Source organism: Terrapene carolina, unplaced genomic scaffold (assembly GCF_002925995.2).
Source record: "Terrapene carolina triunguis isolate 2854851 unplaced genomic scaffold, T_m_triunguis-2.0 Scaffold67, whole genome shotgun sequence".
Lineage (NCBI taxonomy): Eukaryota > Metazoa > Chordata > Testudines > Emydidae > Terrapene > Terrapene triunguis.
Genome location: NW_020664418.1, coordinates 6898895 through 6924996, shown reverse-complemented (window position 1 = coordinate 6924996; position 26102 = coordinate 6898895). Strand labels below are relative to the sequence as shown.

General features: G+C 42.4%; 1 protein-coding gene across 2 annotated transcripts in view; it reads right to left on the bottom strand.

Annotated features, from left to right (window-relative positions):
* NPTN (neuroplastin) overlaps positions 1–26102 on the bottom strand; it is a 110696-nt gene that overhangs the window by 26590 nt on the left and 58004 nt on the right. For both annotated transcript variants that reach the window (XM_024213796.2, XM_029910743.1), the window contains exons 2-3: positions 13299–13467; positions 4735–4829 (exon numbers count right to left, since the gene is read on the bottom strand). In XM_024213796.2, the coding sequence (XP_024069564.1) occupies positions 4735–4829; positions 13299–13467 (264 nt within the window). The remainder of the gene's footprint in view (positions 1–4734; positions 4830–13298; positions 13468–26102) is intronic.

Genomic DNA, 26102 nt, shown 5'->3' with positions numbered 1-26102 from the left:
GCAGGAAGACTCACCCCATTTGTCCATAGTAGTGATAGCCATATAAAAGAATATGGAATTATGATCTCTTATAGCAACAGAGCTCAGTAGACTAACAGCAACACTGGAGGGAAAGGCAGGAAAAAATCCCTATTCAAATAAATATCTTCAATGACAGATACTAGCCAAGAAAATGTCTATACAGGGGAGTCGCATCTTACGTGGGGGTTAGATTCTGAAGTCAGCACGCAAGGCGAAAATCGCGTATAGTCAAATGCTCATTGAGTGGAATGGCGGGCGGAATCGACCGCACTACAGGTACAGTATTTAAATTTTTGTTTTGTTTTGCCGAGCGCGTATAGTTAACATCGCATAAGTTAAATGTGCCTATGATGCGACTCCATTGTATGTTTATATTTATAAATGGCTTTCACAGCTCTAAGTAAATATGCTTATTCAAATTTAGCGATTACCCCTGCCACAACTTCTAAAAAACTAGAGACAAGTCATAAGTGTTGTACTAAACATGGGTCCCACCCAAAAGAAAGGTTTATTCACCCTGTGCAGTAACTGTGGTTCTTCGAGATGTCCTCCTATGGGTGCTCCATTGTAGGTGTATCTGCATCCCTGCACGTCAGATTGGAGATTTTAGGTAGCAGTGTCTGTTCGTCCTACATACGCGCTCTCACTATCTCATGCTCTGCCTCAAGGCTATCTAGCGCTGCACAGGCAAATCACCCTCAGTTCCTTCTCTACCACAGAACTTATTATTCAGAGCTCTGACAGAGGGGAGAAGGATAGTGGCGCACCCATACAGATACATATCTCGAAAAACCAGTCACTGCATCAGGTGAGTAACCTCTTCTTCAAGCAGTGATCCTATGGCTGCTCCACTATAGGTGACTCTACAGCAGTAACTCTAATGGAGGGGTGGGGCTTTGGAGTCTAATCGAATATTGATCACGATACAGTGGGGCCAAATATGGCATCGCATGCTAAGTCATGGGTGATTGCATAATGTTCAGCAAAAGTACAAGCAGATAGCCAAGTTGCTGCTCTGCACATTTCTGTGATGGGAACGTTTTTGAGGAAGGCTACAGAAGTGGAAAGAGATCTCATGGAATGTGTTTGAACTCCAGATGGAGAGTGTAGGTACGACAGCAATAGATAATGCAGTCCAATATCCATCTAGAGAGTCTTTGCTTAGAGATTCAGGATCCTTTAGATCTCTCTGCACTAGAAAGGTATAGTCTAAGACGGCGTTTCTGAACCTTTTTGATACTACAGACTAGCATGCTGCTTTCCTAAACTGTGTCAGGGAGATCTCAGGGACCAGTGTCAGTCCACAGACAAGTCATTGAGAAACACTGGTCTAGGAGATTTTCTGAAAGGTTTAGTTCTATCCAAATAGAAGGCCAGTGCTCTTCTGACATCGAGTGTATGTAATATTGCCTCTCTCTTGTCCTGGCGTGGCTTGGGAAAGAAGGCTGGGAGGTGGATACATTGGTTTATATGGAAAGCGGAAGATATTTTGGGGAGGAATTTGGGGTGTGGTCACAACATAACCTTATCTCTGAAAAAAATTAAATGGGGGTGTGCCATTAGAGCCCCTATTTCTCCGATCCTCCGAGCCGAGGTGATGGCTACTAAGAATGCCATTTTTATAGACAGATGTGTAAGCAAGTATGTGGCCATGGGTTTGAAAGAAAGCCTTGTAAGGCACTTGAGGACAAGGCTGAGGTCCCACTAATGCTAGAGCATAGTAGTCTAGATCCAGAAGAATGATTTTTAAGCCTTGGTTCCCGAATTTTTGAACTACTATCCCATCACAGTATGAATATTAAAAAACTACCATTGAACTGGCAACAAGGTTTGTTAGTTGGGAGAAACCGGTATACTCCTAACATACAAACTAGTCACTTAGTGACATTCTACATTTAAGAGGATGCATATATGCTCAACCTTTTATACAGTGGTTCTTGCAGTAGCAATAACCTTAGTGAGTAATCATTTTCAACATAATAAATTTATATGCAGTTCTAGGAAAACATTGGTTCTGCAGTTAAACCCTGTAATCACCAGTAGCTTAGAAGACTCTCCTAAATACAGTCCTATGTAGCCACTACGTAGGGAAATAATTTATATTGTACAAAAGTTTTGAGTTTTCCTTCAACTAAAAAAATTTGCCTGCCACAGTTTGCAGGATGTTTAACAAGAGTTCTCCCATTACTCCACACCCCATACTTTGTATGTCTACAAATTTGTTTAATGCCTACTGGTCTAGGAATTATCATGACGTTGTATGGAGTGGCTTCAGAATAGGGTCTATGATTCCTCTTAAGTTACTGACTGCTGTGCAATCTGCAAGTGTAGCTCCTCCCGAGAGAGGTGCTTAACAGCCATTAACTTATAATTGGTAATGATTACTCAGTCACAGGTATTTATACATAATTTCCATGGAAAGTGGTTAATGTAATTAACTATTGCCTCTACCCTTTGTGCCAATGGTTCAATCCAGGAAACTGAGTTTATCACTACCACTGCTCAGTAGTACCACCAGGTTTTCTGCATGTCTGCAACTATCCTTGGGCAGCACAGTAACAGCACTTTCGGTGAATGCACAGCAGACATGCCAAACCTGCGGGGGAAAAAAACAGAAATTGGGCTTGTTTTTGGCTTAACTGGCTTGTGAGTTCCTTGTTGGCTTGTAGCTTGTTGCTTCTTTATTTTGATCGGCTCCCAGCAAGCAGGGGAAAGGGGAGGAGAGATCAGCGGTGCACAGCGGGCCCACCACAGTCCCAGACTGCACGCCGGGGGGATCTAATCACATTGAGTGTTGGGGTTCTTAGGGACTGCTTTGTTTTAGCTTGATTTTTGGCTTATTGTGAAAGTCGGGGTGCTTATTTACCACGTGAAAGTTGGCCACTCTGATGCACAGCCCCATGCTGCATCTTTTGACAGAGTGCTCTAGGCTGGCCATCTTTTGCCCCTTATCAAAGCTAAGAAGCTTTGCTTCTCTCTGGAAATGGCTTGTAAAGGTCATCCCTAAGAGCAGCCTAATTCAAAAGTTATTTTACGTAAAGCAATAATTATTTAGCAAGTTGAGCAAAATCACAGTAAACAAGATTAAGCAGCATAAAATCACAGCCAGTCTAAATCCTGGAAAACAGGCTCACTAAATACAGCACAACCTTCTATTAAATTGATTCAAGCAAAGCAATAGAACTTGCATTCTTAGAATTGTGTGACTCTGCTCACATTTCACAGTCAGACTCCTGATCAGCAATGAATTTCTTCTCCCTCTCCCCTCCCACACAAAATGCCCTCCTGCCTTCCTAATTACGTTTTCCTAATTATATATTTTAGAGAGCTATCACCACTTTCTCCTTATGAGCAAAATACCCAACATTTAACAAAAATCCACTATCTCTAGACAGTCTTTATGTAAAGATCCTCTCTCAGAGCCCTCTGCAAAAGGAATCCTTTGAACAGAGACATGGATTTGACAGTATTTTTTCGTACATCTTGATCAGAATACAATCTTTTTAACATGGCAATAGTTTTAAGCCTCAGGAAATTGTTTGCTTTCTTTATCTGAAGTGTTAGAACAATGTAACTCACTTTTAACCATAATTTTACAGTTATTATGTTTTCTTAATTTTATTTTAATATCAAATAAGTTGTCTCTTGGACTGCACAGTCTGTTACCTCCACTTTCCTGCTATGCTTCGTTCAGTAGCTCAGCCATACAACATATCTTCAGTCAGGGGCAGAGAAGTTCCTTATGTATCCATTAACAGTGTTTGCCTTTGCCAAGGGCCTTCCTTAGGTAATATCACAGGAACATATCAAATAACTGAGGTCAGAAGCTACCCCCAGGGATGCCAAAAAAACCAACAAGCCATTTAGAAGACAATGATTTGTCTTCCCTTGTTACTTGCCATTAGGACTGGAACAGCAACAGACAAAGCTTTACACTTTTTAATTAAGCTTGAGGATGGATTGGAAACAGAACCCCTTCAATGTAAATTTAGGGACTCAGTATATGACAGACCTATGTAATGGCAAAGGGCAATAAAAAACCTGAAAGGGAGTGAGGTTTACATAGTTGGTTATGAGGATTTTGTACCTTGCAGACTACTTAGCTGCCTTTTCTTCTGACTGACCAAGCTCTAATCTGTTTTTTTCATTAGTGCACCAAGTCCAGTTTTAAGCTCTGAAGTAGTTTATACAACTACTGTTAAATGGATAGCGCAGGAAAAAGGGCCACGTGTGGGGAATAACTGAGAAACTAGTGCCAATATTTGGTACAGGTAACCTCTGCAAACTGAATCCGTACCTTGCCACCAGTGGAATGAAGACCCTGGAGAGAAATCTACAACGTGACAACCTAAACTAGTTTCCTTTAATTAGTTGCTGGGTTCATACCATGTCCATTCAGTATCCACAAAAGGCACAGAAAAGTTATCACTATACACTGCAAAACCAGTCATAGTGGGGTACAGTTTACTGTAATGCTATGAACCAAAGGATGTGCCTCCAGAAGTCATATGAGCAACTATGATGCCAGTGTGAATGCAGAACATTACTTTGTGAGAAGCTAACACAAGGGAAGTAACTCAGGGGAGGGTCATTTGAGTTAATTATGTAGTATGGACACACCCAGAGAGGACTCATGACAAAGAGGACCCAGAAGAGAAGAAAGGAAAGAGCACTGCTCAGACAGTTTTCAGGAGAGAGCGAAACCAAAAATACCTTTCACTTCTATAGTGGCGTTGGCTACAGGCGAGTTAGCAAACACGAACACACATAAGTATTCCCCTGACTCGTCTGCTCTGAGTTTCAAAATCCTGTAGGTACAAGGAGAGAATGTGTGTTAGTGGCATTGGGAATTATTTTTAGCAATTGAAAGGTGGCAGGCAACCAAAGTATATTGGAGATTTTCAGTTTTTAATCTGAATTTCAGAATGGTATTACAAACGGGTAAAATTGTGTTGGGTAATTATGATTTTATCCTGCAATATAAATATATGTTGTATTTGCAGAGTATTCGCTCAGCAATATAATACACAAACTAACACACTAGAATGACAATCAATATTAATATTTCCAGAGAAACTTCTCTTTTATTGTAAAGCAATAGGAAGTTTCAGCATCACTCCTACATTAAGTGCTGTGACCAGTTTCACACAAATTATTCACAAATCACAATTCTAATTACCTCCGTGGCATCTGCATTCATTGTTAGCAATAGGCAGAGATTGCTTCACATGGGGAACAAAGATCTGCTCTCTCAAGAGATGCAATTTATACATACGTCTGCATCATAAACAGTTGAGGCACAGCCATTTAAGACATGATTATAGTTAGAGGGACAATCAAGATTGATAAGACCAAACCATGACCCTCTCATACTAGAAATAGTTTTGTAATAGGGCATTCAACTGAATTAAAAAAAAAAAAAAAAAAAAAGACTATTAATTGTGCAAATGGGGCTTGGCAAAAATTCCATCCTCTAAGCTGGCCAAACCACATAAAGAAAGTAATGCGTTAAGTTTGCAGTGACTGAAATGGGGACAGAGGACTGATGCAAGCACACGAGGGCTTTTCACGGTCTTCTCCATTCCCTCTGTTAGCTCTGTTCTTGTGAGCCAGCGAGGAGAATGCTACAGTTCTAGTTTTGGAGACTAAAAACATCAAAGATATTTTATACTTAAAGCCTAGGAACCTTCAGTGTCACAAGAAAAGCTTAGACTCAATTGCATGCAGTAAGTTCTGCATCTAATAAAGAGTATTTGCTAAGTTCAGTTGATATTTAACCTACAAACAGCTTGAGGGTCAGGAAAATAAATGTGCTTTGTTCTGCAGTATTAAACACAGAAGCCACATATCCACCCTGCCTAAAGCAAATGTTGTTAATGTTTCTCCCACCCCCCTCTCCCTTTACTAAAAGATACCCAACCCTCTTACAGAAAGGAAGTAATGTGCAGATGATCAGAAAGCCTACAAAAATATTTCCAGTAAAAGAGTTATTGAATAGCACAAGGCAATTGTCAAGATTCTTAGAAGCAGCCAGTGAATTTAACATGATACTTTGCACTAGCTTCTTTTATCAGAGAATCTCAAAGTGCTGCATCAATATCAAGCCTCCATACGCCCTTGACCCAAATGAGTAATGTACATATTTTACACAGAGGTAAATTAAAGGTTCTTCTACACTAGAGAAAGAATGGGTGCTTACTATAGTACCTATGGTTCTTAGAGACAATTGCCTTCATGGATTCAGATTTCAGGCAATGTGTAGCTTGGGGGGCACAAACTTGAAACTTTGAACAACACAGTCCACTGATGCTGCAAGCGCACCCTGCCGATATCCTTGTACCACAACACCCAAGGACATAGTGTGACAATTCCAGCCAATCATTAAATATCAAGAATTTATGGTAAGACTTGGAAATAATGGGGAAGAAGGGCAGGTAACACTTGGATCCATACAGGCAATCACTTTGAAGAGCTACAGTTAGTATCGTAAGCAACAGTTTTCTTTGAGCACTGCCTGCATGAATCCCCACTGCAGGAGGTTGACAAGCAGTTCCCAGACCTAAAGGAGATGGGTTTGAGGAAGCTTACTTGAATAAAGATTGCCAGAGTTCTAGCATCTAATCTAGAGGCTAAGGGGAGTCCAGAGACTATTAACATATGAAAGCATGGACAGAGCTCCAGCCATTCAGATCTCCACGATGGAAACAGTTTTGTAACATGCAGCAGAGACTTCTTTACACCTGGTGGAATGTACCCCAACACCTGGAATCCCAATTAGTTGTTAGCCTCTGGTGGAAATGGACTGACTTCTCATACTATTCTCATGAGTCACAAATACTTATGATTTTCCAGATCACACTGCAACTTAGAGCCATATTAACAAAGAAACCATACAGCTGACCCTCTCCTGATAACGAATGGCGATTTACTTCAACCTTCCTGTTTCTCCCCTCCCCATCCCAAAAAAGAGATACCCAACTACTTTATAGAGAGATTTGGGGTATTGAGGAAGGACCAACTTTCACCATGAAAGGCTATGGATCAGCCTTTAGTTCCTGGATCTCAGGATCCTGAGCCAGCATGATCGCCACAGCCTTCCATGAGATGATGATAAAAGGAACATTCTATCAATCACTCAGTTGGCTGTTAATTTAGGAAGTACTATATTGGAGTCCTAGACCTTCCTGGAGAGGATGAAATACATGAAGCAGACCCTTTTAAAACTCAATGTAGGATGAAATAATACAGCAGACCTTTATACCAGTGAGAGAAAGTGGTGCATTTACTAAACTGAAGGAGAGACCTAGTTGTTTGAAACTGTAGCAAGAGCATGTATGCAGAGTCTGAACAACGGAATGGAAGCCAAGGGAGGACCAGATCCTTTATGTTTGACCCAGGTCGAAAAAACTTGCTCGCTTGGCTCCAAGTGACCACCAGCACTGGTTTTTCTACTCTCTGCTGAGGCTGTCTGCCAGGATGATGGAAAGCTATGCCAGTACCACAGTGATGAATACACCAGGTTACACAGGAGTCCCAAATGGGGACTGCTCTGCTGCCTAATACATCAATGTTGTACAGTCATTTAAAATTTGGAGAGGTGCTCTTCAAATGGCCAGTGGGCTGCTCTCCATTCCAGGATGTTTATATAGAGATTGGTCATTTCCTGTGCCCAAAGGCTTTGGATTGTGAGCTAATCTGGGTGTGCTACTCATCATTAACATAGCAGACAGTGGAGATGGCAAGAAAGGGATGGAATGCCCTTGAGAACATGTTCTGTTTCATCCTCCCATAACAGGGAGAGTACCACCATGTAAATGTCAGACTAGGTCACCTAGATGAGGCCAGTTCAGGGTTGGTTGGAAACAGTGCAATGGTCTCAGAGTTTTGCCAGAGAAGTGATAAACTGTAAAAGACTAACAGTAATAAAACTATGTCTAGATGTTTTTAAACAGCAATATATACAAAACTACACTTTCCTGAAAATGACTGATGGGAAAGTGATGGACACTGCTGAAAAAGATGTTACTTACCAGGAGATGTTATTTGAGCCCCCTGGTGTCTAGCCGTAGAACTGTCTTGAAAAGCCATGTGTTAAGGGATGCATGGAAGATCTTGCACTATAGTGATGGCATCACCCTACTTTAAGGAAAGGAGCGCACTCCCTATGGCCTCATTTCCTTCTCCCTAGCCATAGAGCCCTGATGGTCTCCAGACAGAACTCTTAGGTGGTTGGGAAGGTGGGCGGGTAGCATGAATATGCAGAGGTAACTCATGAATAACTACAGGCAAGTCAACTTTTTCTTTGAGGACTTGTGTGCATTCCCTCTTGTGGAAGATTAACAAGCAGTGCGGTTTCAGGACGACGGTGGGTGAGGTGTTCTTAACTAAATATGGACCCGTAGCCCTGTTCTCCCCATCTGGGTGCAATGCTAAATTGAGGGAGGTTGTCTGGTGAAAGTGTGCAACAAACTCAAAGCTGCTGAACTGCATTGCATATCCCCACCTGCTTAAGCCACTGATGCTGAAGTGGCTCTTGTTGAGTGGCTCTCATGGAACAGATCTTTGAACCAAAGGGCCATGGTTTCCTAGCTAAGATGTAACAATACTGTATTCAGCTCCTAGATCAGTGTGACAGTGTTTAGTAATGGGTTTTCCCTGGCACCTCTCCCCACATACTACAAATAACCAGTTAGATTGTTCAAGGACTAAGTCTTTTCCAGCAGTATATCATCTTCACCTAGGAGTAGAGAGACATGTATCCCCTGGGTAGGAATGGGCATGGGGAAGAACATGGAGGGGGGAGAATGGGACACACTGAGATAGGTAGAAATATGACAAGTTAGGCATGAAGCTGGGACAGGACTTCATGCTGCCTTTACCGTATAAGTTGGAATGACCAAAGAACTAAGCTCACCCACCCTCCTAGCAGATGTAAATTCTATCAGAAAGGCTGTTTTTATAAGTGGTTGAGAAGTACTTATGCAAGAGGCTCATAAGGAGGGGCCACCAGCGTCATTAAGACAAGATGCAGGTCCTTTGAAGGCAGAGGCTTCCATACTGGAGTATGGAGGTTTGAAGAACATGTTTACTATGCCCTTAAGAACCTGGAGACTGTAGGATGAGAAAATGAGTTTAGCCTTAAGATAACTGTGAGAAGCAGATAATATTACTGTCAGCTGGATCTTTAGAGAGGCTAATTGCTCAGAGTGAAGGTGTAGAAAGTATGGTAGGACTGCAGCGACCCAAGTTTGAGATGGAGAGAATCCTTTATCAGTGGCCCAGATAGTAAACCATTTCCATTTTTGTTTATAGCATTTCAAAGTGGAGCCCTTCCTGGATTGTAAGCCCTTCCTTGATGCCTCCAAGAGAAGGAGATCTGGAGTCTGTGCCCAGGACAACTGTGCCAAAGGTACCAAGAGGGCGTTTCTTGTGTTGTCACCAAGGCTACTGAGGCCATAATATGTGGTGCCAGTTTGGTCATTGGTGCCACTTTTGATTTAAGCAGCGTTGAATAAGGGATCTGCTTCCAGCACAAGGAGATTCTGTTCTCAGGCGCATGATGGAAGGCAGCACCAAGGCCAAAAGGTCAAAATACATCTTGCATCCAGTGTCAGAGGAACCTTAGCATGGAGGCTGGTCTTGGTACCATTGGTGGGTCTGGAGTATATCAGGCTGGAGACACTGAGAAACCTGGAGTCTCAAGTCTCTCTTCCCCCCACCAAAGGGAGCAAAGGTGCAGCACTGAGTTACCGAGTGGGTCTCACCCAACTACAGAAGGCAACAGATGTGGGCAACTATCTCTGGGCCCAATGTGGTTCTGGACATACTATGTACACTAAGCTATCCTATACTACTCTACACTAACTACAAGGAGATCAATTAAACTAAGGAAAGAGCTAGCCTGAGGACACACAGGAGAGATCTGTATGCCCTCTTTTGGAACAACAAGGGAACTGAGGCAGTTGCGCTCCCATACAGAGAGTATGTTGATGACATCACCACTGCACAAGATGTCTTGTGCACACCCCCAATGGATGTGGCTTTTCAAAGTAGTTTCACAGCTCAGTGCCGGGGAGCCACACTTTACAAGAATTTTTCCTTACTGCAATCATACAGAAGGACATGAGTGGGATTTGAGGCAACACCCTCTTAGGCCTGGTCTACACTGGGGAGGGAAAGGGGGAGAATCGATCTAAGTTACGCAACTTCAGCTACGTAAATAACGTAGCTGAAGTCAGCGTACTTAGATCTACTTACTGCGGTGTCTTCATAGTGGTAGGTTGACTGCTGATGCTCCCCCGTCGACTCTGCTTCCGCTTCTCGCTCCAGTGGAGTATGGGAGTCGACGGGAGAGCACTCGGCCGTCGATTTATCGCGTCTAGACTAGACGCGATTAATCGACCCCCGCTGGATTGATCGCTGCCCGTCCAGCACGTAATGTAGACGTGCCCTCATACACCTTTGGACAGGAGATGCAAGGACAGAGGTATGGTGAGCATATTCAAAATTCCAATTTCATGAGATCAACGTGTGCATGCCAATCATAGAGGGAACTCATGAAAATAATGCTTAAAGAATACTGGCATGTAATGGCATCAATTCAAGCATATGGAAATACTATTCACAAACATTACAGGTTCCAGTACTAATGCACGAGCTCTATAGGTTTGCCAATTTTGGTTGGACATATTCCTGGAAGTTTCATCACATGACATAATCTTTAATTAAGGATTAATCTTTAATTCCTGGAGACTCCAGGACAAGCCTGGAGGGTTGGCAACCATAAACTCTGAGCAGAGTTCAGTCTAAAATGTTACTGTGCTGACAAAGACGAGAAGTTCAGGTAGCGCAGCTGCACTAGTTCAATTATCTCATCATAATTAGCAACTCCATAATAATCCTGCCCAGTGATGAGCTGCCAAAATCTTAACAACCCGTTCCCTACCAGGTCTTCGGCGGCAGGTCCTTCATTCGCTCTGGGTCTTCAGCAGCACTTCAGCGGCAGGCCCTTCAGTGCCGCCGAAGACCCGGAGCGAGTGAAGGACCCGCCGCCAAAGTGCTGCCGAAGACTTGGAGCGCCGCCCGGTGAGTACAAGCCCGTGGTTTTTTTTAGTCATCCCTGCCGGAGCCCCGTCAAAACTGTTTGAATTGGGCCCTGCACTTCCTAAAGCCGGCCCTGCACATCGGGGTTGCAAAATTGTATCGGGGCTGGGTAGGGAAGGCTGTGCCTCCCAAAACAGCCTGCCCCCCCCCACCCCCCCCCCCCCCCCTTGCCCCCCCCCCCCCCGCCCCCGAGCCCCCCCCCCATAAGTCCCCCCCCAGGACCCCACCCCCTACTCAACTCGCCCCGTTCCCTGCCCCCTGACAGCCCCCCCCCCCACCGAACCTCACTGTTGAATAATAGCTGACTGCGTCTCCAAATACAATACGTATGTAGGCAATAAGTCAGATTTAATAGTCTTTATTGGATTCTGATATTTATTGCAAAATTGAACTAAGTGCTTTGATGAAGCAGTTTTTACAAGCACTAGTATGAATGGAAGCTAGCAGTTACATTAATTTAATCTCTGTTCTGTGGATATGATGAAAAGCTTGGCAAGAATTTAGACAGCAGCCTTGGCAAATATTACAGAACACCATTGTGGGTAAGGGATTATATAGCTACTGCCAGTGGCTGTAAACAAAAGAAATTATGTTTTAACAGTTAGCCAGTGAGAAACCATAGTATTTCCATTATTATACAAACAGGTCTTAAAGTCATTGCCTTTCTTCCTGATGTGCTAAAAGCAATTACATTGGTTAATAAAATTCAAAGACAAGTTTTGTTTTTCCTATTCACAAAGTGTAACGGACAGATCCTCTTTAGAATGCTGGGTGATATAGTCTTACCATTATCTCTCCAGCTATTTTTCTAAGTAAAATAGGTTACATATTTAACCCTGTCTGAAACAGAGAGACAGATTAACATGAATAAATAATATAGGCTTTAAAAACAGAACTATAAACTGGAGAAAATGAGGCAAAAACAGAAAGGAAATGTAGAGGAGAGGATTTTGCTAGGGGAACAACAGCTATTATTTAGAACATACAGACAGACAACTCACTGCCCCCTGGGATTTCCCCCCCCCCGAGCCTCATCACCCCCCAATTCCTCCCCCCTGAGCCTCGTCACCCCCCGATTCCTCCCCTCCCCATTTTACCTTGGGCTCTGGCAGGCTGAGAGCTGCAGTCTGATTCCCCTGCAGCGGCGGCTGCTGCTGCTCAGAGACACCTCGGCTCTGTGCAGCTGAAGAGCCGAGCGTCCTTTGCCCGAGCGCTACCTTCCCCCAGTTTGCCACGCAGCCCACATACCTCCAGCCCGTGCGCCGCTGGCCGTGCGCTTCCCCCGCACAACAGCAGCCAGAGCCCAGGGGGCGGGAAGTTGCTTCCCCGCGGTGGAGAACGGCGGGAAAGTTGGAGCCCTGGAAGGAAGCGGCTGCGCGCTCGGATGCCGCCCGCCACCTCTGTGCCCCCGCAGATCGCTGGAGTTGTAAGTTGCAGCCTCTCAGGATCCCCTTATGCCTCTCTATTTTCCCGGACACGTTCGGCTTTTTGGAAATTCCTCCCGGACAGGGATTTGAGAACCAAAAAGCCGAACATGTCCGGGAAAATACGGACGTATGGTAACCCTAACAACCGGTTCTAAACCGGCTTCTAAATTTAACAACCGGTTCCTGCGAACCGGCTCCAGCTCACCACTGCTCCTGCCTATACTTCAATGACAGCTCAGAGCACTGGCTTTCATCTGTCAAGGTGCAGAGTACAGCCAAGTTGGTGGTAAGCTGGTCTCAGCTCAGACCAGCTCTTCTGTTCAGGCACAATATGCACAGATGCAAGAACACATTCTGCAATGTATGTAACAGGATATTGTACAATATATAGTATGCTCAGCTGAGAAAGGAAACCATTATCTGTACTTCTATCCATATAATACACACCTGCTCCAAGAAGTTCTAAAGAGCTGTGCCTAGAATTATGTGGATATGAACTACTCAGGATAGCTATGGAGAACACAGATCCCTTTCAGAATTAGCTTTTTCTAGAACTATTTAGTTGTTCAGTTTAGCCTAGAAATCGCACACCCCTCTGCTGCAGATGAATCTCATGCAAACTGTCCAGCCACCCTGTAGCAGAGCCATGAACAGAACCCTGAAATCCTGACTTTATCCCTTACTTTAAATCATAAGGCGACCACGCTTGATGCTATAGTGAATAGACGTCTCCTCTTACAGACTTACTTGTGCTCTGTGGTGTTGGAATTCTTCTTAGTGCCAGAAATTTCTTCCCCATTCTTCTCCCAATAGCTGTAAGTGAGGGGGCTGGGACTTGTGGTGAGGTTACATTGCAGGATGATGGGAGAACTAGACTGGTGAATGTGCACATCCTCGCTGGCATTGATCCTGGGCTCTGGAAGAAAGTGCACATTAAAGAGAGTCATAAATCTCAGCTAACAACTGCACCTCGAACCCAGGTCTAATGTTCAGTTGGGAGACGGGGAGGGAAGAGACTACTGCTTCACTAATTTGGGAGATAAAGAAAGAATCACAAACAGCTGACCACTAGTGAAGGCAACAGTTTAAGGACCAGTTCCCCTATATAAAAAATAAGAATTTTAGATTCTTCACTTTCACACTTCAAACAACCTCTACACACCTCAGAGTAAGATTTTTACAAATCTTTTGCATATGGTGGAATGCAAAGAAGTAAGCTGCATATTTGGTGACTGCAAGCAAAATCAGCTTCTTTTCCTCACCTCCTGAAGGAAGTAAGTCATTGTTTCTGGGCAATATAATGCAGTTTTATTCATTCAGAATAAAGCAAACCCTTTTCTATATGCAGAAACTTCAGGCAAAAACAGTCTGCTTTGGCGAATAATATGCATCTCTTTGGGTACCCAGTTCCCAGGAAAAAACCACATGTCAACAAGGGGGATATGCTCTCATTATTGCCATCAGTGTAGCTGCAACAGTATAAATCCATATTGGAAATGGACAGAATTGCTTTTTCTGCTGGTAGATCTTATTCCCGCTTGAAATTAAGGGTAGGCTGCACCAGTCCAAACTGGTTTATAAACAGTTTTTATCCTGTCCACATGAGGGTGCAGCTTCAGTAACTGGTAGCCTGTGAAGGCTAAACTTGGAGCAAATTCCCAACCGTAGACAAGTTGCAAGTCACAAACTACAAAAATCTGAGGTGGGGTTGAGAAAGTGTTGCCTTTAAAGTGCATAACACTAAATTTGCGTTGCTATGTAGCACACGTTGGTCTCTAGAGTGTTCAGTCATGGGACACATGGGTGTCATGTCTACAACCTTCTTGTGGTGTCCTCTGTGAGTAGCATAAAGGGAAATGGAAGCAGAAGAAATGTGGAATACAGGCTTGATCACATCAAATAAATTATATAAAATTCAGGAAATGTGCAGTTTAGGTTCCAATTCTAATCTTAAAGATGAACTGTGAAGGAAAAGAGATTCCATTTAAGCATCTATGTTTCTCCTATTATGTGTAATTCCTTGAAAAGGATTTGTATTCTGCTTGTTTTTTCATATTGGGAATTCAGATCTTGCGCATTCTTGCATACTATGGACAACCTGAGAACTGGAAGGTTTTTTTATGAAGGAGTGAACAAAGAAATTAAAGCTAGTTGAGCAGAAATGTAGTGTTTATTCACTGTTTAAACATGTTCATTTTTATTAAAGCAATTTTATCTCAGTCTGAAGAATGTTGCTTCGTTAAGAATTCAACACAACACTCAATACGATTCAAAGGCCAAAGCCCCAGTCCTCATTTTAGTCATCCAGTAAGTCTTGTCTACCCATAAAGTGGGTAGACAAGACTTGACATTCCTGATATTTTTGAAGTTAAAAACCTAGCAGATTTTTTAAAAAGAAGCTTTTAAGCTTTCTTTATACATTGTAAAGATAAAATATTCTCTCTCTTTTGCAGGCCATCTTTAACTCTGGCCCTATAATTGCATTCCACATTTAGGCCAGAAGACCCCAATCAGTTGTGTCCATGACACTCAGCATTGTGCTGTTGCACACAGTATATGAATTACAACAGTATGCAAGTTAGTTGCACAGTATAATCCACATTCATCTTTTCAGCATGCACCAAGAACTGGAGAGGAAAGGCGAATCTCTGGCTCCTGTTCTTTCTTTTTTTTTTTTTTTGGGGGGGGGGGGGGGGGAAATGCAGAATCTCTGGCCATAAAGAAAAAGGAAAATTTGTTTTCTGTTGACCTCACTAGTTGACACAAGTTGGCTGAGAAGGGACTGTATGACTGGGTGGAAGGGCAGCCAACAAGGGGGATGAGTTGGAACTTTGTAGCCCATACTGGAAATAGCATTTGTAGTTGAGGGAAGAATCTCCCACTTGTACAGTAGTTGGAGGGTGAAAAGGTTTTTGTTTTTTAAATAAAGGGGGAAGAATATATTTCCTACCTTTACTCAATTGAGTTTGACTGGCAATGTCCTTAGTTTTATTTAATAGGAAACATTTTCTTGTTCACTTGAATAGAATTTGCTTGCAACATTGAGTCCCAGTGGTACACGTAAGGGTTACATGCTCTGCTGACATGTTTTTAGTTATTTTCTGAAGCCTCGAATATCTCACATTTCAATCCTGAGTGGCAGTGAGAGAACTTATAAATTGTACGAGTCCAACCATATATATGAGGCCTTTCAGAAATTAGCGTTGGGAACTTGGACATTATGAATTTTCTCCTTAAATTTGAAAGCAGCATTATGCACAATTAAGGGTTAATATCCACAACCACCAAATTTTGAAAGCTGGCCATTGGAGCTATGAGTGGACAAAATGCTTTTCCCAAACTGCAAAGCAAGGAATTTTTCTACTGAGACTAAGAAAAGATCTTATCTACCTTCAAACTAAAAAATTATTAAGCGTGAGAAATCACAGGTTTAAAAGACGAGAGAACTTTTGGTGGTTAGGCTTGGAAAAATGCTAATATCTCAGAATACAAGAACTTTCTTTGCATTCCAAACAGTAGGAGAGGAAACTGCAGATGGGTTGCCAAGTGTGGGTGTGGTTTATACAAACACATTCATATAATTCCTAATTAACATTTCGTAATGATGTCTGAAAGTCAAAGAAGAATATTGATTCCAGTTGGTTCAATATACCTTGCTGACAGCTATTTAAAAAACATTTGGAGTATAGATTAAGTCACACCATACAGTCTTCTGAAGTCTCATCTGTAAAGCACTTGGAAAGCAAATTATTAAATTGAATCGGGAAAAAAAACGAGGCACCATGAAGGTTGTATTGTTATTCATAATGGAATATTAATCTCTACAATAATATAGTACTTCCCCTTCTTGCTGCTGCCCAGCGAGGCAAAGTGAGAAATCTTACTACTGATGACCGATAAGCCCTTTACATCACCAAAGATACGTGTATATCTTTCCTTCCTAATTCTACTAGGTTGGCTATGCAAACTCCCTCTTGCAGTTACTTAGAAGTCCCAGTATTAACCACCCCATCCCAGATACAATATTGCAGCTATCAAAATGCTGGAGTTCCTTCTGTCCTTTCTTGTAGAAACTTTATTACTGTCCATCAGCTGCAACTCTGCCCCACTATGTTCTGCAATAGGAATTTTACCTGTGCAAGGACCACAAGATCAGGTCCTAGATGGAAGAAAATCATTTGTTTACCACTCCACCACTATTCTCCTCTCCTTTCATACCCCAATATCATCCCCAATGAGCAAGCACACAAGATTTGTTCACCTAAACAAAAAATACTGTCAACTATGAAAATACTTTGATAGAAATAACCCTTTGAAGCAACATTAACTCAATTTCTGGGAATTTTGTAAACAGACATCAGCTTTACTAGAACTGACTGATATTTGCTCCTGTTTTACAGATTTTCATTCAATATGAAAAGAAATATCTTCAGTTTTATTTATGTCAATGAACTATAAATAGCATTTTCCTGTCAAAAGAGGAAACTGGTCAAACAAGTGTACTGGCCACTGTAAAAGTGAACTGGATATTTTTAAACAGAGTCAATAGCAGAGGCAGTCTGATGCTGTCTGCAGTACACTGGACAGAAGCCATGGACACACTATGGTGGTGGTTAGAGGAGAGCGCACCCTGCAGTGACTCTGGAATGGAAAGCATATATGCTGCCATCAGAGAATGTTACAAGCATCATACCTCCAAAAAGCAAGTAATGGAAAACAGTTTTAATCTAGTCTACAGAACTAGAAAATTTGTGTAATAGAGACTTATCCAGAAGTGCTTTGGGAATTGCTTTATTTTCCAAATGTTTTTCATATTCAGCCAATAATGGACCATTTTAGGTCTGCTTTTCAAACTGTAAGTTGATGACCTGGAGCTCAGAACAAACAAGCTAATTGGGACTTTAATGGCTCTCTCTGCCAGTTTAGACTTATTCTTACCCACCTGTCAGTTACATAGTAATGTTTGTGATATTTATAGGTGGTCACTTAAAAGTTTGTGGAGCTGAATGAAATAATGGGAACCAAGTGAACAACAAGGCTTTTTACAGGACTTGTTGGGTGCTTTCATACCTATCCTGAGAATATATGAAAATTACTAAACACAGATGTTTGAAGCAAGAAGAGTTAAAGATTGAGAATGTAACTTAGAGTTCCCTGATGGTTGACCGCTTTAAGTATTAAAATGTTAGCAGAAGACACTAATGTTTCATCAATCTGTAAGAAAGCAGAAAAGCAAGCAGGCATTGCTGTTTAGTTCTGAGGAGCTCATGCACGGTGGGTTAGGTGTGCACACACAAAAAAGCTGTCCCACTCCAAAAAGGAACATCCTGAAGATTCTCATGAGGAAAATCCTTCCCATACCTCACGTTTGAGGTGTCAATTGTATATGAGCTGTGGTTTTAAAATAAGTGCATCCAACTGGAATCCATCATCTTGTGGAAGGGCAGTATGGGAGCCTTAGTGTCTAGTTCAGGGGTGGGCAAACTTTTTGGGCCGAGGGCCACATCTGGGTGGGGAAATAGTATGCAGGGCCGGGGCAGGGGGTTGGGGTGCCGGAGGGAGTGTGGGAGGGGGTGTGGTGTGCAGGAAGGGGCTCAGGGCAAGGGATTGGGGCAGAGGAGGGGTGCAGGGTGTACAAGGAGGCTTAGGGCAGGGGGCTGGGGTGCAGGGTGTACGAAGGGGCTCAGGGCAGGGAGTTGGGGTGCAGGAGGGGTGCGAGGTACAGGCAGGGAGCTTAGGGCAGGGAGTTGGGGGACGGGGTGCAGGAGGGGTTCGGGCTCTGGCCACGCTTACCTCAAGCGGCTCCGGAGTGGCAGCGGCGCGCACTGGGGCCAGGGCAGGCTCCCTGCACACCTGCCCTGTCCCCGGCCCCACGCTGCTCCAGGAAGCGCTGCGGCCCCTGGGGGAGGTGGGGCGGAGGTACCTTCCCCAAAGCTCCCGTTGGCCGCGGTTCCCCATTCCTGGCCAATGGGAGCTGCGAGGGGCGGTGCCTGGAGGCAAGGGCAACGCATGGAGCCCTCTGCCCTCCCCGCCCGGGGGCTGCAGGAATGTGGTGCCGGCGGCGCCGTAGACTGGATCCAAAGCCCTGAGGGTCCAGATCCAGCCCGCGGGCCGTAGTTTGCCCACCCCTGGTCTAGTTGGAAACCAACTTCCAGTTCTCCTAACTGTTTAACTTTTCAAATCAGTATTCAGTGCTGCTTTTCACTGCATTCTGTTTTGATATTAACAATGACATTTTGTTTTAGCCACCAAAATTAAAGCAGGCTCTACTAGTTTATTGTGTCTATTTTTGAATACCCAAGATGGTGTCAAATGAGATCAGTGGAAGAGTGACCACCATTAGCTGAAGACTCCAACCTCATTTTAATCAGAAGCCTTCATTTCAAATACAATTTAGTTAAGCTATAAGATGCATCTCTCCTAATGGAAAATTACAGAATAGTTTCTACTCAGTGCACTACTGTATTCTGCCTTTGCAAGCTTAAACACTCTGGGATACTTCATACTTGTACTCCTGCCTTCCAGGTACAGGTTGAGCTTCTTTAGCTAGGTCTCCCTTAAGCTCCATTTCCAATGTGCAGTTACCTAGAGATTAAACCTTAAGAGCTCTGCTTCCCACAAACTACAGCAGTTCAAGCCTCCCTTGTGGGCACAGTACAGTTGTTTAAGTGTTTGAGTACAGTGTTTTTCTCAACAATATGAAACAAACAAACAAAAAAGTGTGTCCTGAACACAAGGCACTTGGCAATATAGTCATAATACACAATCCAAAATTAGGAAACATTGGATAATTGAACTGCAGGCATGCAAGAGACAAGACAGGTCTTTAACTGGGGATGGAGATGGAAGCTTAGAACCTCCATCCCAAAAAGTACATTCAGTTACAAATGACCTATTTGAGGGAGATAGGAAACACAATTTGAGACATTTCATAAGGACTCTATCAAATATATGCTTCAAGAACTTAATAATTAGCTTTTCATTCAAAAAGGTTCTTCCCCCTCCCCAAAAGACTACTAAAAGGAGACTGGGTAGGCAAGGAATAGAGACGGGAAATACAACAGACCTTCATGGGCAGCAGAAGCAGGTGATCATATGAAATAGGAGAGACAAGGTGCGTAATATCTTTTATTGGACCAACTTCTATTGGTGACATGAAGAAGTGCCCTGTGTCACTCGAAAGCTTGTCTCTCACCAACTGAAGTTGGTCCAATAAAAGATATTACTTCACCCACCTTGTCTCTCTAATATCCTGGGACTGACTACACTACACTACCAGCTACAACTACACTGTATCTGAGACAGGAACCAGACTTCCAAAAGTTAAACTTGCTGCAGGACAATTCAGCTTTGTCTTGAGATAACACCATTCCCTGAAATCTGAAGGCTCTTGCTGCTGTGATTGATGTTAATAACTTACAGGTCTGAGTCCACTGTGACCTCTACGGGCTACGGAGGGGTCAAGTCCTAGGACTGGAAACTGAACAGGTTTATCAAGTCAAACAACCCAATGCTTTTTTAGGTTTTAAACAAATCCATGTCATTGGGTTAATTCTGTTTATTTTTCCACATACATTCATGTTCTTTCCATTTTCCAGAGGCAGGTTCTCTGATCCATCAGTACTGACTGAAGCAAGTCGCTTGTTTTCGTCCATAATCATTTTCATATTGCAGCACTCTTCTGTAATACTGTCAGATAGTTCAGCTTGGTACCCCACTTGAGCACTAGCTACCAGGTTTACATCTGCACGGGGTTCCTTCAGATACCACTACATCGATTAAACAGATGTCACTACACAATCGGAGAGCTTGAGTTATGCAATATGAAGCTCAATATATGCAGCGAGAAATTACATTTCTATGCTATCCTGGTTTATGTATACAAACACTCAGAGTAGTGTTAAAGATAACATCCGTCCTCTACTATTCACAGCCCTAAAACAGTGAAACATTTACACTAACAAATCAAAAAAACCTCTCCTTTACCTTCTGCTCTTCACATTTGTACACAGTCAAGTCACTCTCTGCATGTATTTCATTTTGAATCTATGTAGATGCAAGCTGTATATCAATCACTACATCTAAGAGAAAGCAAACAGTATTCTTTCTATTCAATGTACATAAAAATAGGATTGTGTTAAAATGGTTCTGAAAATACCAGAAGCAAAACTCGTGTGGAACCTAATGAAGACAGCAGAAAGCATGTACAAAATCTATGACAATAAATGGAACAAACAGCAACTGAGAATCAACTTATCCTATCCAGTATAAGTTTTTAAAAAGGGATGTTACATTCTCAGTGGGGAGTCATTTGGCTAAAGCTAGCGTACATTAAGTTGATAACATCCCTTCACTCTGAGTGGCATTCACTTTCACACCACCATGTAAGAACAGCTGTATCAGTAATGTGCTGCTGCATCAGAGAATCTGTTAGGACACATACTGTTGTTTAGAAAAGAAAAGAAGCTCCATGACTTTATGGAAAAATCCAGGCTTTAAAGGTCACATGTAACAACAAAATCAAAATGGGAAGGATTTGTACAGAAGCTTATGAACTCAAAACCATGTAGGTAAGGAAGGTATTCAGAGATTCCAAGAAAAAAAAAGAAATAAAAGTGGTTAGATCAGGAAAGAATAAAAACCAAAATAGAAAGGCACTCATGAAGAAGCCAGCGATAGGATGCAGGAAACCTACTATAAAAATAAAGGGTAGTGGTAGAAAAAAAAAATCCAACACAGCTTGTTTTCACACAGGAGCTATAGGATAGTTTCATAGATTTTCCCAAGTCCTTCGATCCTATGGAGGAGAGAGAGACAAGGGGGGGGAAAAAAAAAAAAAATGGTGGCAGACACACACTCAAGCACTACAACTGGAGGAATAATCTTGGGTTCAAAAAACAAGACAAAGGGTGGTAATATCAAGGGTCATGGGAGAGGGAGAAGGGTCACTGGACTGCCTCTAGTTACTACAGTACTACTACTGTAGGGTGCTGAACTCACTCTGAAGGACGCTTATCGTAGCCTGGGCTCGAATCCACGTTATGGAGGGATTTTGCCTCAAGTCATTCCTCCTGGGATCGTTGCTGGCCCTGCACTCGTAAGTCCCAGAGTCTTCCAATGTAAGGCGGGTTATTCTCAGCACACTCACGCCGTTCGCCCCGTAGGCAGTGCTAATGGTGACACGGCGCTTCCGAGCACCATCCCACAGCTGTTTGAAAGACTCAGCCCGGTTGACTTCAGCATACCACCACTGGATCTCTGGAGTGGGTTTCCCAACCACGTCACAGTACAGCTCAAAGGCATCCCCTGTGAGTTTAGTTTCTGACATGGGCGACTTGACAAACCCAGCTAGAGGGAGGGGCAGCAGAAATGCAGTGATAGACCAGCAGAAAATAACAGATGTTATAAAGAACAAAGCAAGTGAGTTGCAGAAAACAGACAAAGGATTAGATAAGACATCATAATTTACAGCAACCAGGTGTTAACAAGACTTTTACAGAAAGAAAGCACAACACACAGAGCGCTTGCTAATTTTGTTGGCTTGAAGGTGTGTTATAGTTTTCATAGCACAGCACACCCTCTCAAGGAAGAGGAGTTCTTGGGAGACAGATTACCAGGATAAGCATTTTATGATGGGTTTTCTATAGTGTCAAACTGGATTATAGGAGGCTGCATCAGGGGAACCATATACAGCAAACACACATCACCTTTTGGAACTGGAAAGCAATGAAATGGCACCAGGGAGCTATGGAAAAGCAGACTGTGAATTATGGTGGTCCTTTTCTAGCTGCTTGAACTGTTTGGTTTATACAAGTTAAATGCCCAACAGAAGCCTTTCCCTGTTCATTCTCAGCCTTCTCATTAAAACAGAAAACGGATCAAACACTAACTACAGAAAAAAATAGCAAGCTTCTGTCCTATATACCACTCCACCATGAACTCTACTTTGACCTTTTCTTCCACCTATTCTGAACTTCAGAGGCAGGGAATTCCCTGAGATCTAAGTGACCTACTTTCTGGCGGTAGCTAGATCACTGCAGCTGAAAGCAGCAGATTCTCACAATCCCTGTTAAATTATGATAGGGATTTTCATTTTACACATACAGAATGACAAAATTATTTCACTAATTGAAAAACTCACAGCATTGAGTAACTAGATATGTTACAAGGGAAGTCATTCTGTATCTTTGTAAAAGATGCATAGTTGTAATTCAGTACCAAAACCATTGGAGCCCCTTCTGTGACATAAATTTCCCTGCTATTTACCAGCATTACTACATCAGTACATTTGACTTTGTTTTAAGTTGCCCTCCAAAGCATATTTTGGAAGTGACCCACTGAAAATAGTGCAGATTTAAAGCAAGTCAATTTTGTATACTGAAAATTTTAGAAAAAACAGCTGGCCAGCTAGATTATGCAGCAAAACCTGTCAGATCTATGTTGAATTCTCTCTGGGCACCAGGGATCAGCAACAGCAGCAAGCAGGGAGGGCAGACAGTGTTACTGACATCTACACCACTGATAAAATAGACTGCTTCACCCCACACATCCCCACACTCTTCTCCCACCCCCAAACACAATCCATTTCAGAAAGAGGTGTAGGGAAACAAGCCTTTGGTCTCCGTTATAAGGGAGAGGAGGAATGAGATGCTTATTCCATTAAACTTTCCATGCACACTGATTAGATGAAATTTTTCAGTCCCTTGTCAGACAGTTTGGACCACATCCTTTTATTCTTGTTCCAAGGTTCTCTCTTCTCTGCTACCCAATAGGTACCTGATGAACTGCGGTAAAATAAAATTCAAGTGAACAATAAATGTACACTGGAAAGCTAATATTATAACAAGTGTTTCTGTAGATTTAGGAGGAATTTTGTATTCATGTTACTCAGGCCACAGGCAGTTGAAGTATGGACAGGAAAAGCTTTTCTTGCTGTTCTAGTACTGGTTCCTCCAGAGCAATTGAGATAATCCATTACAACGGTGTATAAACAAGGCCTAAAATTCTACATTCACATTTAAGCTAGACATAAACAGTGTCCATCCAAGGACCATTTTAGTAATTTGCTAGGAGCCCCTAAGGCTACACTTTTATATTAAGTAGATATCAGCTGCCTTCATCTTCAGTAGAAGAATGCTGACTGTGAGATTATAGGTCCCAATACAACGTGCCATCTTGATCTGTGTAACCAGATCTGTAATCTCTACAGACTGTTGCTCCATACTACAAACTGCTTTTTAGAACTCCCTGAGATGTATTTGGGTTCCCCTATCTGAAGCAGCATAGCACAGAAGTTGCTGCAGCACACACTTCAGTTAAATACAGATTAACATCTCCCATTGGCATTCTACACAGTCATGCATTAGACCACAAATGAAGAAATAATGAACTATTTTCTACCACACAAGATATTTGGAGTTTGCAGAGAGCTCCCCCCACAAAAGGATGGAGCCCTGGAAGGATTTAGAAGTGAGAGAAGTCATAGGAAACCTCCCTATACAAAGCATATTCTGAAAATGCCTTATTAGTAAGGGACTAGCTGCATGATTAGAAATGCCATGCAAGTCTATCAACTTTATATGTAACTCAGCGCTTTGCATTTTCACTAATTCAATACTAGCTACACAACACCAAACAGCATCAGCAAGTTTCAGGCAGTACCTTCAGTGAGCCATTTCCGATAAGGAAAGAATTCCAAGAAGAAGCTACAAGTAGAGGTGAAATCCATCCACACCCCATGGATTATTCAAAAAATGGAATGCACACTAAACAGAACACTTTCCATAATGGAAAAGACAAGACTAGAAACTTATCTGGAAAACTCATGCTGTTTGGCAATTATGTCAACATTTGCCATAAGTGAAACAAAACCAAGCAAATAGAGAAAGAATGTATAAGCAGTGAAATCTGTACAAGAGGCTTCTGAAGCCAGAAAGTTTCCTTACTTGGTTTTCCCCCATGGCATGTATACACTGGGGAGTTTTGTAGCATTTTGCATAAAGACAGATATTCAGGAGGTAGGTGCTAGAGAAAGAAGGAATAATAACTTATTCTCAAGAAGACACCCCCCAAAAGACAATCTCTCTCTCAACAGATAAAGGAGAAAAACAGGTCAAAGTTTACTGATCTTGACATCTGTTTACATCTGAAAATTGCCCTCGTTCAGATTTTCTAGCTGCCTACAGCTTTTAAAGCTGAATGCACCCTTCTCACATTTTGAGAACCCCCAAAACAATTCAGAAAGAACAACAGTCTTGCTTGGACTTTGCAAGTGTCATTAAGGCACTGTTGGCAGCACTAAGTCTTGTAAAATTTGGGCTGACATTTGATGCTGATGCTGTAGAACAAAAGAGATAAGAGAGTGGGAGAGGCATATATTTAACTGAGGTCTCCAGTCCACCTGGTAGCTCTTCAAGTGCAAGGTAAAGAACTAAAGCCTTTTGCAAGTTATAGAATAGCCCTGGTGCACTAGACAAAAAGGGCTCAGCCTCAGACGCTACTTACTGAGAACAAGCAAATGGAAATGCCTATAGAAATATTCTCCCTCTAAATAAGGCAGGTTCTTATGGCCATGGCTGTAAAGCTACCAGTAGCTTACAATCACTGGTAAGCTACTGACTGCTTTGTAAACTGCTAGGGAGTGAAATGCACCATGGAAAAAACAAATCAAAACATTGTTCTACTGTACGTGGTAGCACTGAGCAAGTGGAGAGTTACTGTGAAGTCTGTCATAAGATTTACCACAAAGTCTCAATATAATTCCATGATACACCAGAGGACAAGGGATGTTACATTACAGGACAGTCTGGGAAGCTTTGCCATATCAGGGTAACATTTACTTGCTGTCACCAACATAAACTGAGCTATAAATTTTTGTAATTTATTTTCTTCTACAGCATTGTTCTTCAGATAAAGTCATAGGTTTGAGTAATGAAAGAGATATTATACACCTCTACCCCGATATAACGTGACCTGATATAACACGAATTCGGATATAACGCGGTAAAGCAGCGCTCGGGGGGGGGGGGGGTGAGCACTCCGGCGGATCAAAGCAAGTTCAATATAACGCGTTTTCACCTATAACGCGGTAAGATTTTTTGGCTCCCGAGGATAGTGTTGTATCGGGGTAGAGGTTATTAGAAGCTCAATAGCCAAGATTCCTTTTTTTTTTTTTTTTTTTTTTATATATAAAGTATATAAAGCATAGTGCTCAGGAGAGCAAAGGACTGATGGCATGACCTAGAACTAGTCAATGTGGATAAATTTTCCATGTGCATCTCCACCAATGCATATGAAGTCTGACCTGCAATAGCTCCTGCAGTACCTGTCTAAGAACTGCAGATTACAGATTGTGCAGTAGTTGTACACTGTGGAGATTCACTAAGATCTAGAATGAGAAATTACTTTTATTCAAATGCTAAAGGAACACTTTTTTCTGTAAGGACAGCTAGGAAAACTCTAAGACAGAAAGAATATTTGAGAGTCAGTACCTAGTTTATATACCGAAAGGAGACATATAATGTAACATAAGTAAACTAACAGCACCAAAAT